The sequence below is a fragment of the Lygodium microphyllum genome, chromosome 3 (genome assembly GCF_053477565.2).
Source record: "Lygodium microphyllum isolate KBCC chromosome 3, Lygodium_microphyllum_v1.1.10, whole genome shotgun sequence".
NCBI classification, from domain to species: Eukaryota; Viridiplantae; Streptophyta; class Polypodiopsida; order Schizaeales; family Lygodiaceae; genus Lygodium; species Lygodium microphyllum.
Window position 1 is genome coordinate 87,571,984 of NC_141137.1, and position 15,479 is coordinate 87,587,462.

Below are 15,479 nucleotides of genomic sequence, written 5' to 3' on the forward strand. Positions count from 1 at the left end.
ACAAACTAGAAGAGAAGAAATTAAACAACAACTACTACTATCACTACCACTACCACTACTACTACTACCACAACCACCACAACAACAAACAAGAAAATAAAAAATTAAACAATAACTACCACTACGGCTACCGCTACCACTACTACTACCACTACCACTACTACGACAACCACAAAAACAACAAACAAGAAAATAAGAAATTAATCTCCAACTACCGCTACAGCTACTATGACTACCACAACAATAACAAATAATAAAAAAAGAAAAGAAGAAACAAAACAATAACCACCATAACAACAACCTCTCCCTCCCTCTCCCTCTCCCTCTCTCTCTCTTTCCCTATTATGTTTAATGTTTTCTTCCTCTCTCTCTTGTTCTTTCTTTCCTTTTCTCCCTTCCTCTTCCTCTCCCTCTCTCATTTCCTCTCCCTCTCTTTCTCTCTTTCCCTATTATGTTTAATGTTTTTTCTCTCTTCATCTCCCTCTCTCATTTCCTTTTTTCTCTTCCTCTCCCTCCCTCTCCCTCTCTTTCTCTCTTTCCCTATTATGTTTAATGTTTTTTCCCTCTCTCTGTCGTTCATTCTTTCATTTTCTCTCTTTCGCTCCCTCTCTCATTTCCTCTCCCTCCCTCTCCCTCTTCCTCCCATTTTGCCATCGCTGTAACACGCCAATCGATTCATCCTCTTACCAATTGAATGAACTTCACGCAGAAGCCGGGACAGCAGCTTCCCATTTCGCCATCGCTGTAGCAGGCCAATCGATTTATCTGAGAGCTTCACGCAGAAGCCGGGACAACAGCTTCCCATTTCGCCATCGCTGTAGTAGGCGCTTCCACAGTCCGTGCCTGTCCCATCGTGAGCTTATCCAGCCGGGCCAGTAGGGGGAGCATCCAAAACTAAGACACCACTCACACCCAGTTGCTCCACTGATTGTTCTGGAGCAAATGTGATGCCCAAAATAGGTCTAGTAATCTTGCCATACTTAATCAATTGATCAACAATGCCGCTGACTGTATCAACAGGGATTGAAAAACCAACACCAGCTGATGCACTAGATGGAGAATAGATTGTCGTATTGATGCCAATCAGATACCCAGAGCTGTCAAGCAAGGGGCCCCCGCCGTTGCCAGGGTTGATAGCAGTATCTGTTTGAATAACATCCTGAATAGGACGGCCAGTTGCAACTGAGCTTATCTCTCTTCGTAGAAGGAAGGCTCTTGGAACGTGCAAGCTGGGACAACATTTGTGGATGTGCAGTTTCAGGAGGAGGTGAAAAGTGGAAAACTTTCTTCATTGAAGGTGGTTTCTCTGACATTCAACAGGTCTATCGAGGGGGACTTTTTCCTCGTGAGGCGACATGCCGCTCGAGCTCCATAATGTGGAGCTTCTAATCAGCCAGGCTATCAAGGAGGCGAAGAAAGATTTCAAGAAGGATGCGGATAATGCCTTGAACCAAGAAATCCGCTGGCTCCATGAGAGGATCCGACGACTGGAGGAGATGGTGAAGACACTCACGGAAGAGAAGAGGGATCTCAAAACCAACCTGGACAAGCTACAAACGGAAGTGTCACATCTACGGGAGGCAAGAGAGGACGCGGATTTCAAAGCGGACCTCCGAGAGGCTATCACGAAGGAATGCCGAGAGGACCTCCAGGTATGCATTAAAACCGAAGTTGAGGCTTCGAGAGAGGGATGGGAGGAAAAAATCCAAACAAACATGAAGGAAGAATTAGAAGGGAATAAGAAGGGGTGGATTGAGGTAGTGAAGAAGAACATTAAGAAGGAGGTCCAAGAAGAAAATAAAAAGGAGGAGGTAGTCCGGGTTCAGGAGACCTTAGAGGAGGAGAGGCTCAGGAACGCACGCAGATTGAACGTGCGTATTACCGGGCTCCCCGAAGGGGCCTCTTCGGAGGAGGATGCACGCGGGCTATGCACCCGACTAGGGTACATGAGCATGCCCTTTACTCAGGCATGGCATGCAGGTCGAGATACTACCAGGGTCAGAGCTCTGATATTACATATGAGCACACCGGAGGACAGAGCCGCTTTCTTTCGGAAGCGGACTTCGCTCCGAGGGATGATTGGGGCTTCCATCTTCATGGATGAGGACATGACTCAGATGCAGATTGCACACAGACGAGCATGCATGCCACAGATACTCCAAGCACGTAGAGAAGGCCGTAAGGCCTTCTATCGAGATGGCCACATTTTTATAGATGGACGCCCCACCAAATAGGGGGGCGCGGCCTATGAGATGGGCAGAGGACTGTACAGAAAACCCCGATACGTGTGGCAGTTTGGAACTGCAACGGCTCCCTATGGTCACGACCGGACAGACTTGAGGAGATTTTACCCGATCATGATGCTATATGCCTCACAGAGACACATGAGAGCCCAGAGAGAGGGCTTCCACGCATTACAGGATTTGAGTGGGTATCTGCATACCGGGCTACTACTAGGCAGAGCACATCTAGGGGCTCAGGAGGGGTGGTAGTTCTATTCCGTCAGGGGATACAGAGACATATCTAGTTAGTGAGACAAGATGAGGAGGCCAGTTACATATGGATCAGAGTGCAGATATCAGATGAGAGATGGATCTATATGGCAGTATGCTACTTTTCACCACGAGGGTCCAGATATACTACTACGCAGGGTGATATTCAGGCCAGAGATTCCCCCTCCCCTTATTCACAGCTCTCAGAGGACATTACTCTGTATTCTAGTTTGGGTGAGGTCTTCCTTATGGGGGACTTCAACGGGCGCACACAGAGCCGACAGTGTGAGAGTTTTGATATGGAGCAGCCAGAGATCATGAGAGCATTAGACCCTGAGGAGTTGGGGATCAGTAGGGAGTCAGCAGATACTGGGCCAGATGCCACAGGGTATGGAGGGCATTTACTTGAGCTTGGTAGTAGACATCATCTCGTTATTTATAACGGGATGGCACGATGGCCATATTCAGGAGGTCTTACATGCTTCCCACATGGGGGGGCGAGAGTACTGTAGATTATCTGCTCGGACCGATCAATGGGATGCGTACTATCGAGTCCTTCGGCCTTGGGAGACTTCCACTCGGTGCCGATCACACCTTTCTCAGTTTCTCACTCCTCACCTCATTACCATCACCACCTGCAGATATCATACCCCACATGCATACTACCATACACTTCACTCATAAGCTCTCACATATTTACTCACAGCATCTGGAGGAGCACATCACGTCACTTGATCCATACGCACCCCTTGATACACTGACCACTGATATCACACGCATTCTGCATGATTCTACTACACACAGTTTTTCAAATCACACATACATGCACCCCCCTCGGACCGATACCATGCCATAGAACAGGTGGTATGATGATGAGTGCAGAGATCTACGTCGACAGCTATGCGATTTGGAGGCCAGAGGAGAGATCACACACAGACAGGCGCAGAGACGCATGCACCGCTTGACCCGCCGTAAAAAGTGGGAATGGGAGGAGGAGAGATATTGGGATATATACCACCTTCTTATGAGTAGAGATTGTGCAGAGGCATGGAGGCAGATCAGAGAACCATGCTCACCCACACCGATACATGACCCTGCAGTATGGCACGGATACGCACAGAGTTTATATCATGTACCCGCACAGCCGCTGATACCCACACCATGTACACCGAGACCGGGTATTTCATCCTTTTTCACCACTAGTATGGTGAAACATGCTATCTCACGGTTACAGTATGGCCGCGCTCGAGACCAGTTTGATCTTCAGGCAGAGCATATTATATATGGCAGAGACACATTGGCTCCACTCATTGCTCACCTCTTCAACCGTGCATTGTCGGAGGGGTTCCCTGACTCGTGGACAGAGCACACCATTGTACCTATCCACAAGTCAGGGGATCCTATGGATCCTAACACATATAGGACCATCATGATTGGGCCAGTTTTGTCCAAACTTTATGGCACGGTGATGGAGGAGGAGCTCAATACGCTAGCAGAGAGAGAGTGCATGTGCACACCCGGACAGGCAGGGTTCAGACGGGCATTTTCTACCATAGACCACATCTTCACTCTCCGTTGTCTGATCGACCAGACACGAGTGAAGAAACAGAGATTGTACTGTTGCTTTGTGGATTTTCGCAAAGCCTTTGACATGGTTTCGAGAGAGAGGCTTTTCAGATGCCTACTTGATCTGGGGGTGGATGATGACATGATGTGGGGTATTTATGCACTATATGAGCGGGTTACTGGCAGAGTTAGATGTCCGGGAGGTATATCAGATCCCCTTGTGAGCACCATTGGTGTGAAACAAGGATGCCCACTCTCACCGACTCTATTTGGGCTATACATTGATGAGATAGCAAAGTTTATTCAACAGGGAGCCGGTGGAGGTATAGATCTTAGTGGAGCCACAGTTCATATCTTACTATATGCAGATGACATTGTGTTGGGGTCTCAGACTTAGCTCAGGGATTACAGCAGCATTTATTAGCATTGGATGATTTTTGCATACAGAGAGGCATGACAGTGAACCTTGGTAAAACCAAGGTTCTTATATTCCATACATCAGCTCAGATACGCAGACAGAGTATTTTCATGGCAGCAGGAGGGAGTATTGAGGTCACTGGATCATATGTATATTTGGGAGTCACCTTTACAGCAGCTTCAGGGACTTTCTCGATGACACAGGCAGCTCGTGACCGCCTCACTAGAGGATACTCAGCATTGGCTCTTATGGAACGACAGTGTTATCAAGCACATTTCCAGGAGCCCCGCACCAAGGGGTGGCTCTTTGATACTCTAGTCGCTCCAACACTGATATATGGAGTAGCTATATGGGGGCCAGGCCTTGCCGATTATGTATGGACATTGATGGAGAGACCTCAAGTGATCATGATATCTAGATTGATTCGTAGCAAGGCCTCAGTCCCACATAACATTGTGCGAGCAGAGCTTGCCACACCGCCAATGCTAGTCGAGGCATTATTTCAGACAGTCTGCTTTTTACACAGATTTCAGGATATGGACAGAGATCGCATTGCATATAGAGCATATATGGCATCTCAGGAGATGGCTCGAGCAGGGGATACCACATCATGGTATGCACAGACTAGAGCTTGGTTTGACAGACATGGGCTGGACATTGATAGACTCCCACCTCTTCTATATGATACTCAGGCTCCCACTTACACCCTCTCTCTCTCTGAGAGGAACAGAGTCATCAGACAGGAGATATGGCATATTTATATACAGAGAACATGGGTCAGCCCTGCACAGCCACTGCCATCGAAGATGGCACATTATTATACACAGTTCTTGAGCATATCAGAGCAGGGATTCATAGAGATTCCGAGATATATGCAGATCTATATGCCACATCGATTGATAGTTCTTATTGGACAGCTCAGGGTATCATCACATTAGCTTATGATTGAGAGTGGTAGAGCCAGTGGCATCCCAGGGAGGAGAGGATATGTCCCCTTTGCAAATCAGAGGTGGAGAGTGAGAAGCATTTTGTTCTCAGATGCCCGGCATACTCAGAGTTGAGATCTAGATACACATTGAGTAGCTCACTTCAGGGATGTATGACTGATATGGATCAGAGATCATTTGGCCGTTTTCTGGGAGAGGCATGGCACATCAGAGAGCAGAGCACACAGCGGGTCCCAGTCAGAGAGGGGCCCACTCAAACGACTATTACACAGTTCTTTCAAACAGACAGAGTGAGAGCTACTATACCAGCCTCCAGCCAGACCTCCGGGCTCACACTACAGTAAGCTGAGGACCAACGTACCCGACGCCGCACGAGGATCCGGGGGTTTCGAACCCCACAGCCACACCGACAGGAGATCCGAAGGATTCTTGATCTACATCGACAGCAAACTGAGATCCGACGACACTCGATACATTGGATCTCAGATCTCCAGTTTACTCTTTCTCCACCGCCGATGTACCACATCCTGCATCCAGGAGGGATCACCTGCTATTAGCGACTTCGACGACTGCTACTACATCCCAGGATAGTATATCTCCCTGCATCTGTTACATATACACATCGCACCATTTTATCACAGCCGACAGTTGTTCCCCTATCACAGCCGACATTTGTTCCCCTTTTGTAGCCATTATCTGGAGTATCAGAGCTACATACGCACATACACATATACGACACTCATCACACTCACAACATCGTATTTCCAGTTTCCAGTTTTTAGCTTTTCATTCAGCACTTTTATTTTGGATAGCTGGACCTCATCAGTTGTATCACAGTTTGTCTCATAGGCCAGTTTTGGTCTTTAGAAGACGTTAATATAACTTTCTTTCTTTCTTTCTCCCTCTCTTTCTCTCTCTTTCCCTATTATGTTTAATGTTTCCCTCTCTTTCCTCTCCCTCTCTCATTTCCTCTTCCTCCCTCTCCCTCTCCCTCTCTTTCTCTCTCATTTCCTCTCCCTCTCTCAATACACATGAATTTTAACAAAAACAAGTAAAAGAGAAAGAGAAAATACAAAAACAAATCAAGAAGAAACAATGCACTCACCGTAAAGGCTTGAAGATGGATTTGGTGGCTCCTCTTCGCGACGGTGGCTCCTCTTCGCCCTCTGTACACTTCTTTCTCTTCTTCGCGAATGGGGCGGTGGCGGTGAGAAGCTTTCCTTCTCCCTCATTCTCTCATTCTCTCCCTCTTCCTCTCAAATGCAAGATGTTCGCTCTCCCTTTCGCTCTCTCTTTCGTGTATGCGCACAAAATAACGCGCTCGGATTTCGGCCCGCATTTTTCTTGTCTGAGCACCGTCGCTATTTGCGTCACTATTTTGCATCGGAAAGTGTCGTCGCTACACCTTAATATCCTTGTAGTGACGTTTAGCTTATGTGTGACTAAAAGCAATGGAAAATTATCAAAGGTGTGCATTCCATGTAATGTGATTTGTTTTCCGTTAGAATTAATTGTCATTGAATATATGAAATAATCTATATCAAGAATATATTTGTGACGCCAAGGCATTCCTAAAATAATGTCACTGGCTTGCAAAGGCACAACCAATAAATTTTTGCGCTCAACATAATCACCAATTTTAATTTCTAAATCATGAACTTATTGTGTAACATTATATCTAGTGCCTAAGAATATAACTTTTATGCGATAATGAGTTCAAACCATATGTAAGTTCAATTCTTTGATCAATTTTGTAGAAATAAAATCATGTATGCTCCCATCAACATGCAAAACAATCTTTTTGCGACCATGCACAAGACATTTCATTGTTAATAATGAATGAGGATTTGGCATACCTGGTAAAATATCTGAAGCATCGCCGATATCATCATCATCTTCTGTAAAATCGGGTGTATCTTGATGGTCTTCGTCTTCAGTCACTCCCAGCCAGACGATTGAATTGGAGGCTTAAGCTTTTTAATAAAGCTTATTAAGATTTATAATTCAAGATCCAATCAATGTCTAAGCTCCATTGCTTCTCCTCATAGTGGGGGCCTTACAACTTGAACACCATGGATCATTGGTGGCACCTTATGAGGGTGGGACATTGAGCTTATATATCATTGCCTTCATTAACTTTCTCCATGAGACATTGATTATTGTTCACCATTTATGATAGCCCACCATTTTATGTTGCTACTCGTTTAGCATACATCTTGCAAAATATTATTTATACAACCATATATAGAAGTTTAAGATAATTAAAAAAAGGGTCTCAAACACCATGAATGCACTCTTTTTGTTTTCTCAAAAAGTTACTACTATGTAAGTAGCTATGACAACAATGATAAAAATTGGTAGACAAAAACCCCATTAGCCTTGTCACCCCTACCTAACACATTGTTGCATATTACATGCTTCACTGTTTGTTAAATGTAAATCTATTGTATTCACAATGTCTAGTATAAAAAACCTTCATCCTTGTAAAAAATTTTGCATTGCTTACTTTAGCTTGCTCAAGAGTTGCTAAAGCTTTTGGCTTAGCATGTTCATCCCATATGATCACAAATACATATTTTCTCCTTTGATAATAGATGTCTCGAGTGCATTACAAAAAAGAGAACAAAAAATTGCATTGCATTTAGATGTTTTAACGTTGTGTTGATGAGAAATATTTAATGGGATGGACACAAAAAACCTTCAAATTTGAACTCAAAAGGAGGGTTTTTTTTTTTGAGAAAGGCTTGTAATTTTGAAAGATGCTTGAAGGGTGTACCTAAGAATTGAACTCACAAACCCATGGACACTCCCACCCACTCTTTAATCGAATTTAGTTCAAATTATTATAGCATCTCAACTTTGATTCATACCATTCCCGAAGATGCACATTACAAAACTGCCTCGACCCAATGTTGGTTGCAGGGGAGAGGCTCGCTCTCTCTCTCTCTCTCTCTCTCTCTCTCATGGGCCTGTTACATGTGATTTGGTGCTAGAAATACGTGAATTTCATCAGTCGGCTTCTCTCAACATTTGGGAGTAGAGATGAGGAGCGGCTCTGTCGCTGCAGAAAGAACGTCCACGCGCGCTAAAGCCTTCTGTGCCTGCACCCACATATGATATAATGCATTGCCTCATTAAATTGAAAAAACAAGGGTCGACAATGAAAAGATGGATCACACATCAATCATCCACACGGCAGGTGATTGATTCGGATATGTTTATGCATTATTTACATGGATAACAAGTCATTCAAAGCCAGGTTAACAATGTGCAGAAGCACAAGCCACAAGTACAAAAGATAAGACACCCACTCAGACGCATTGACCCCATTTGTAACACACCCATTTACCTCTCTTTGCAAATTTAGAAGTAAAGTGTAGATTATTCAAAACTATATTGATCATCTGCAGAAGCACAAGCAGCAAATGCGAAACGCAGGCATTCACTTAAGACATATTGGCCTCCTTTGTAAGATACTCATTTATCTCTGTTTGCCACTTTTCAAATGGCTTACAAATCATTCAAATCATATTGATCATGTGCAGAAGCACAAGCAGCATTAAGCGCATGATGCAGACATTCACTTAAGAAACATTCGCCTCATTTGTAAGACACTCATTTACCTCCTTTTGCCAATTTGTGAAGTGTGTGATGACTGCGAACGCAAGGAACTGAAAGCCAGCACCAGCTACCATACCCACCAGAAGACCCTGCACACAAGGAAAACAGCCGGTAATCTTACAGGCTTTTAGACATTGAAAAGCTTCTCTTCTTCCATTTCCGGTTAGATGGGTCAGCCCCTATTAGATTGAACCTGCTCTTTTTCCATTCATTACTGTTTTCCCATTCTCATGTTGGCTCACCTACTGCCTACAAAACTTGCACACACTTAGCAAGATACCAGTGATCCAGCTACATATGCTTGAGAGAGAACTTGTAATCATTGTGTCCCAGTAGATCACCTTGCCACCAAAGTTAGCTGCAAAAGCCAACGCACAACCAATTGGTAGTCCTACAACATAGAAGGATCCAAGGTTAACATATGCTCCAATTTTTTGCCATCCACCACCTCTGGCAACCCCTGCAAAAACAATTCTCTTTATTAGCAAAACAGAGAAAAACCATGCAATCTGACACCCATTAGTAATCAAGATTTAGTACATGGTTCACAAAAGTCTAGGAGATTAAAATTGGTCTTCAATTCTTAAACCTGAAATTCCCATAGCCTATGATTCCTGTTTCAAAAGTTTACCCACCCACAACACACACACGCATGCCCAATCTATAAGTAGGCTACTCCCACTAGAAGTGTGAAGAAGAAAGTTTGAGAACGCTTTCCCATTTATTCAGTTTAAGAGCCTTTATGAATATCTAATTAAACTTGATGTATACTGTTAAGCAAAAGCCTCTACATTAAGAACATAACTCTCACAAAGGGTCTACATGTACCTGAGAGAACTGATTGCAGGCTGTCAAATGTCGTAGAAAATGCTAGAAAAGGAATGTAATTAGCTACAACTTGGATCACCTCTTCCTCACTACTATAAATTTGTCCCCACACATTGCGAACAAGCAGGAGTACTGTTGCCACAACCAATGCTTCTGTCAATGCAAGGACCAATGCAGCATTTACAGCTGCACGAGCTGCCAAGGCATGGCCAGCTCCTAGTTCATTTGACACCCTTGTGCTGAATAATGCCATTATAACAAAAAAAAAAGAATAAGAACTTCTAGGGCCTACATAGTCAATTCAGTGTCCTTGTAATGCTTTCCACTTCACCAATGCAAAAACTCCAAAAGCAACAAAGAAGGGCCAATTGCATGCTAACCTGGCAGCAGCACTCAAACCCAGTGGAAACATGAATATGAGTGATTCTGTGCTGATACTGTTAGCAAGTGGAAAACGACAAGTTAAAGAAAACACCATCTAAAAAGAGATATTTTGATTGAATGGGTTTTGTAAGTGGGTACTGACCATATTGAAATAGTTGATGTTGAAAGCTCTGGATTTGGCAACAGACCAGATAGGATGACAAGTACTTCATATGACCACCATTCTAAGCTGCCATTTTATTATACACATTAACACATGTATGCAATGCCTTAGTCTCTACTAGCAAGCCACTCATGCTGATAATCGTCTGAACACATACGGGATCACAATGTATGCATCTTAAGTAATAATGCTTTAAGCAGCACGGTTCTATGATTTTACAATCATGCTGGTGCAAAAAAGCAGAAGTATGTATTCAACTCCTTTACAACTGACTTAACAAGACCTATAAATTAGGAAATGATTTGCAAAGAAGCACAGACCAGATCATGGCAGCTGATGGAAGTGCCAGAGCTAAAAATGCTTTCATGTCTTGGAATGCTTCTACTGATAAACGAGCTCGGGTTCGTTCACAACTGCGGGAGAACCGAACATAGAGAGCAAGCAGCAACACATCGATCCAGTAAGAGATGCTGTTGGCAACAGCAGCTCCTCGAAAGCCCAACCCCGATTTGAAAACCATAAACCAGCAGATGGGCACATGACAAATCATGGTTGTCAAGGAAATTACAAGCAAAGGAGCCACAAGTGATTGTGCCTGCAAGAACTTAGTGAAGGGCTGTGCTGTTGCAGAGCCAAACAAGGTGGGTATCAACAAAACACAGTACTCTCCAGCTGTATGTGATATATTTGCATCCTGTCCCAGCAAAAGAAGTATCTTCTCGATATTGGCCCAAATAAAAGCAAGAGGTATTGCTGTCGTGTTGAGGACAATGATTGACCTTTGCATATAGATCCCTAGTTTCCGATACTGTTTGGCTCCGTACGCTTGACCGCATAATGTCTCCAAAGCACAACCCATCCCTAGCTGTTAGAAGAATAAAATCATTCAAATGTTAGCAGGATTTGAAGGTAGGTGGAATCATGATGAGGACAAAAAATAAAGCACGTCTTGTGAACCAGATGGTTACTAAGTGACCCATAAAACACGATACTAAGCAACACAGTATTGCATGCACTACCTCGCTTGTTTCATATTCTTGAAGAGTGGTATAATCAAAAAGAAACTGGCACTGCATCCTAAAGCATCTTAACCAAGCTTCTTTCACATATCAACACAGAGCCCCAATAGAATCTATGTATTCAGCCCTAATTGAATCATATTATAGCATACCTTTTTGTTTTGTTAGTCAGGTATGTATTCTGCCCTAATCGAATCACATTCCAGCATATCAACTGAGTGAAAACTCACAATAAAATGATCAGCGGCTCCCAACTAAGGCACAATAGCTCCCGTGCAACCAAAGTCTAATATTCGATGCCTCACTTTCAGGCAATCAAAGCCTACTACTTGCTGAGTCTGTAATACATTTGCTCAACAAGCCCCATTCTCTTAACAAAAAAGGCCCAGCACATAGAGGTAAAGTGGCCGAGTTAAGTAGGAGACTAACTTATGTCATCTCTCATATACTGTTACGGTTTGCATCTCCAATAGCTCATAACTCTTAAGAAAGGGTAACAAAAACCAAGTGAACACAATCTCTTTGATCAAGAAGAAGTGAATACAAATGACAAACTGCTAATGCGTGTGGGGGACCTTCCTTGAATATTGCTAGAAGTAGCTTATAGTTTACGAGAGAGAAGCAGGAATAGAACAGATAACTGAGTGGAGAAGATAACATACCACAACACTAAACCCTGTCACAACTGCAAACGAGTTGGCTATGGAGGCGCCCGAAAGCTCAAGCTCTCCAAAATGACCAACAAAAGATATAGAAATCATCTGTAAGCAAAAGCTCAGCAAATTGCCTATAATTAGAGGCCCTGCTAGAACGCACTGTCTCTTAAGCTCCATCCAACTGACACCGAAGAAGACATTATTGGCTGTGAGGATAGTCTCCTCGTGCTTGAACGAGAATTTTGCAACACCATTGGAATCCACCTTAAGCAATACGTTCTCTGCATCAGGTAAGGGCATGTACTGCTGCTGGGTATCTCCAAAAGACAGACGCCTCTCCATCGCAAAGGAGGACTAATTGCTAGTCCCAGATTGCGATGCACAGGCCGGCCGGGCGATCACGCAACAGGCATACGAGATATCCCTCTGAAGATGCAGTTTTGATCAACGTGTGACTTGGAAATGAGCGGGTAAATTGACAGGATGCAGCCTAGATTGAGCGTTGCAAAACCCTGGTGTCTTGTACTGCACCAGACCTTCAATTGTGAAGTGCTTTCTGCTGTGATCCAATGTGGCCCAACTTCAATGGAGTGCAAAACAAATCCAGGCAATCAACCAAAGCTAGGGGAAACCCACTCTGATAAAAGAATCGCGAGAATGGAAAATATGCCCAAATACAAGTATGCTGGCACAGAAGAGAGATACAATAATGCTCACACAGAAGAGAGATTAGAAAATGGAGGGGAGGGGCAACAAGAAGTTTACAAAGAAAGACCTCTATGCAACCGCCGAAGGGGAAGAGGCTAAAAAGAAAGACAAATTGGCATTCTCGAAAAGGGCCAAGGCAGACAGGCGCGCGCGCACGCAGACGCGAGCCGGAGAGAGAGAGAGAGAGAGAGAGAGAGGGGCTTAGAGGGCAATGCAAGTGAAGTGGGCTGAAAGGTGCCCAAAACTCACGGGAAGGCAATCATACGGGATGGCGCAAATAGGAAACCGCCTCTCTCTCTCTCTCTCTCTCGTATCGCCAATTGCTGGAGGAATCTCTTGTTGTTCGACAGCAACCTACATTGAGCCTCCTCGATTCTCTCTAAATCCACAGGCCCATAACGCTGCTAACAAATGAAAGAAGGTGGTGAGGAATCTGAAGGATGATCGATGCTTCAGAAGCCCTGGCTCTCTCGCTTCATATAATGCACATACAGAACGAGAGAGAGACAGAGGGCCAGAGGAGAGTCGTGTGTCACACGACAGTTCTTAGTCCTCACATCCGATCTTCACAGCAGATGACTTGCGCCGCACGACATATCCCTCTCTGTCTCTGTCTTGCATAACTGCCCCAATTTCTTTCCGAAACGAGCAAAACAAACACCCCGGCTGAGAAAGCTGATCCTCGGTGAGGCTTTTGCATTTTGCTTCCTCTTTTGGAATCCCAATGTCAGAATTGTTGGCATCACTATGACTAGGCAATGCCAGTATTGTCTCATGGTACCGTGCTTGGGGTGGCCTCAGTGCGGAGTGTCATATGCCTCGATCGAAACCCTTTAGAATTATACATGGAATTATTTAGTGATTGATTTCTAATCACGAAGTTGGGAATGTACAAAAAAGATACCATTAAACACATAAAGGAGAAGATATTTAGTGTATTGCCCCAAAATCACAGCAAAGGGAATCCCAAGCCCTATTGACACAATAGAGATTAACTTGACCCAATCACATGGTTTGGCCTCTACTGCAACGCTTTTGATATATTGACATTGTTCAAAGAAACAAATTAACAAATTATGTATGTTTGGGTCTCACGAGTCCAATTCCATTTGGAAATTACACATGGCCATTAAGGTAAAATAATTTTATCTTTCTTTTTTTCTAGCTTTTTGGGTGTTAAGGAAGGAGAGGGACGTATATCTTTCATCTGTAGATTGCCATAGGTTAACCTTTATCAATGCCCTCTAATATACATAACATATATATACATATATGAAAATTAAACATTGCCACCTTATAAGAGAAATGAGCCATTTTGTCGCTTGCTCCAGTTTGCAAAGATCACATTGACTAATGTGACAATAGTAGCTAATGAAAGTAGTGTGAGGTCTAAAGAGAAATGATCTATAGAGGAGAAGGCTAGCTCATCATTGATGCCTCTTGCTGTTGTGGTGATGATGATAGCAACAATGATGGTGGTGGCCATGATGATGATAATGAGAGGGAGGAAGGGAAGAAACTATCGAGTCCAAGTGGAGAATGGCCATTGCTTGGCCACACTGCTATTTGCACAAGGGATGGGTGTTTAGATGCTGGTAGCAGCTGAGAAACTTGAGGTGCTAGGTAGTGAAGGCATTGGGGCTATTACATACACTACTAGTTGGAGCACTCGCACAACTGGATTAGGACTTGTGGTGCACCATTATAAAGAAGGGGCTTTTACAAGCTCAATTTTGCAATATTTGCACATCCTAGACTTATCAATGCCAAAGTTGTCAAGAATATGATGCGTGGATCCATAGTGAGCCACTAAAAGTAGAGCACAACTAAGTGCTCTCTTAGGCTCAATGGGTGTGTGAACAAAGGCTAGGTCTTTGAGGCTGCAATAGATGCCCAAGCTACTGGAAGGCATTATAATCAAATTTGAATCTTTTTCGAAATACCTAGTCATGTGCATCAAGCTCACTAACCCATATGGATTGATGAATGTATCAAAAGGCGTGGATCTAGAGCATGTCATGAGCTATGGAGGATTGAAGATGTAGACAAGACTCATGTAGACATAGACATAGATAAGACCAACTGTCACACAAGTGAATTAGGTTGCAAGATTGAGACTTGGACTTATTAACACAATCTTGGGTGTAAGACAATGACACAAACGCTTGATTGAAGGACAAAAGTACTATGACTGTTTTTTTTTTAAAAGTGAACCAAGTAAATCATTATATAGTCTATGACCTTTCTCCACTCTCCTCACTATGCATGTGGGATACAAGACATCTCTTCTTGGAGCATACATCATTTGTTAGTTCTTTCATACAAAGCCACTTATGGGCAAGTCTCTTTTGGGCAGACATCCAACCTCTATGGGCATACATATCAAGCACCATTTGCTATTCTCAACACCCCCCCTCCCACTGAAATGATGAGTTCTTACACTTGTTGGCTTTTGCCTCCCCTACATGATGACATGGCCCGGGAGACTAGCTCATAGGCAACCTAGTCAAGTTAAAGCTTGAAACTTTACATCTTTGGCAAGGGTTTTGTTTTACAAAGAAAATCCACTAAGGGAAAGATAATTTCTTCAAAACAATCTATCAGAGTTGTTGTTGATAGCGGAAGCATCTTCTTCATCTTCTGCATTCATGAATTGATTTTGATGATGGTTACCATT

The 15,479-nt window shown here is 43.7% G+C and overlaps 1 protein-coding gene and 1 pseudogene across 2 annotated transcripts; one reads left to right on the forward strand and one right to left on the reverse strand.

Moving 5' to 3' along the window:
- The first annotated feature begins 1,355 nt into the window (after positions 1 to 1,355).
- Positions 1,356 to 4,455, forward strand: LOC148038592 (uncharacterized; annotated as a pseudogene).
- Positions 4,456 to 7,951: 3,496 nt separating this feature from the next.
- Positions 7,952 to 13,528, reverse strand: LOC148038593 (protein DETOXIFICATION 16-like). Of its 2 annotated transcripts, none has more exons than XM_087673765.1 (8): positions 12,101 to 13,528; positions 10,740 to 11,284; positions 10,399 to 10,485; positions 10,253 to 10,309; positions 9,873 to 10,111; positions 9,325 to 9,504; positions 9,047 to 9,133; positions 7,952 to 8,524 (listed from the first exon to the last, which is right to left on the reverse strand). In XM_087673765.1, exons 1-8 carry the CDS (start codon positions 12,434 to 12,436, stop codon positions 8,433 to 8,435), a joined length of 1,623 nt encoding a protein of 540 aa, XP_087529891.1. In that variant the 5' UTR covers positions 12,437 to 13,528; the 3' UTR covers positions 7,952 to 8,432. The 2 variants fall into 2 exon arrangements, with proteins under 2 accessions (XP_087529891.1, XP_087529899.1); XM_087673773.1 differs by having other exon boundaries at positions 7,972 to 8,524; positions 9,386 to 9,504; positions 12,101 to 13,525.
- Between the last annotated feature and the right edge of the window lie 1,951 nt (positions 13,529 to 15,479).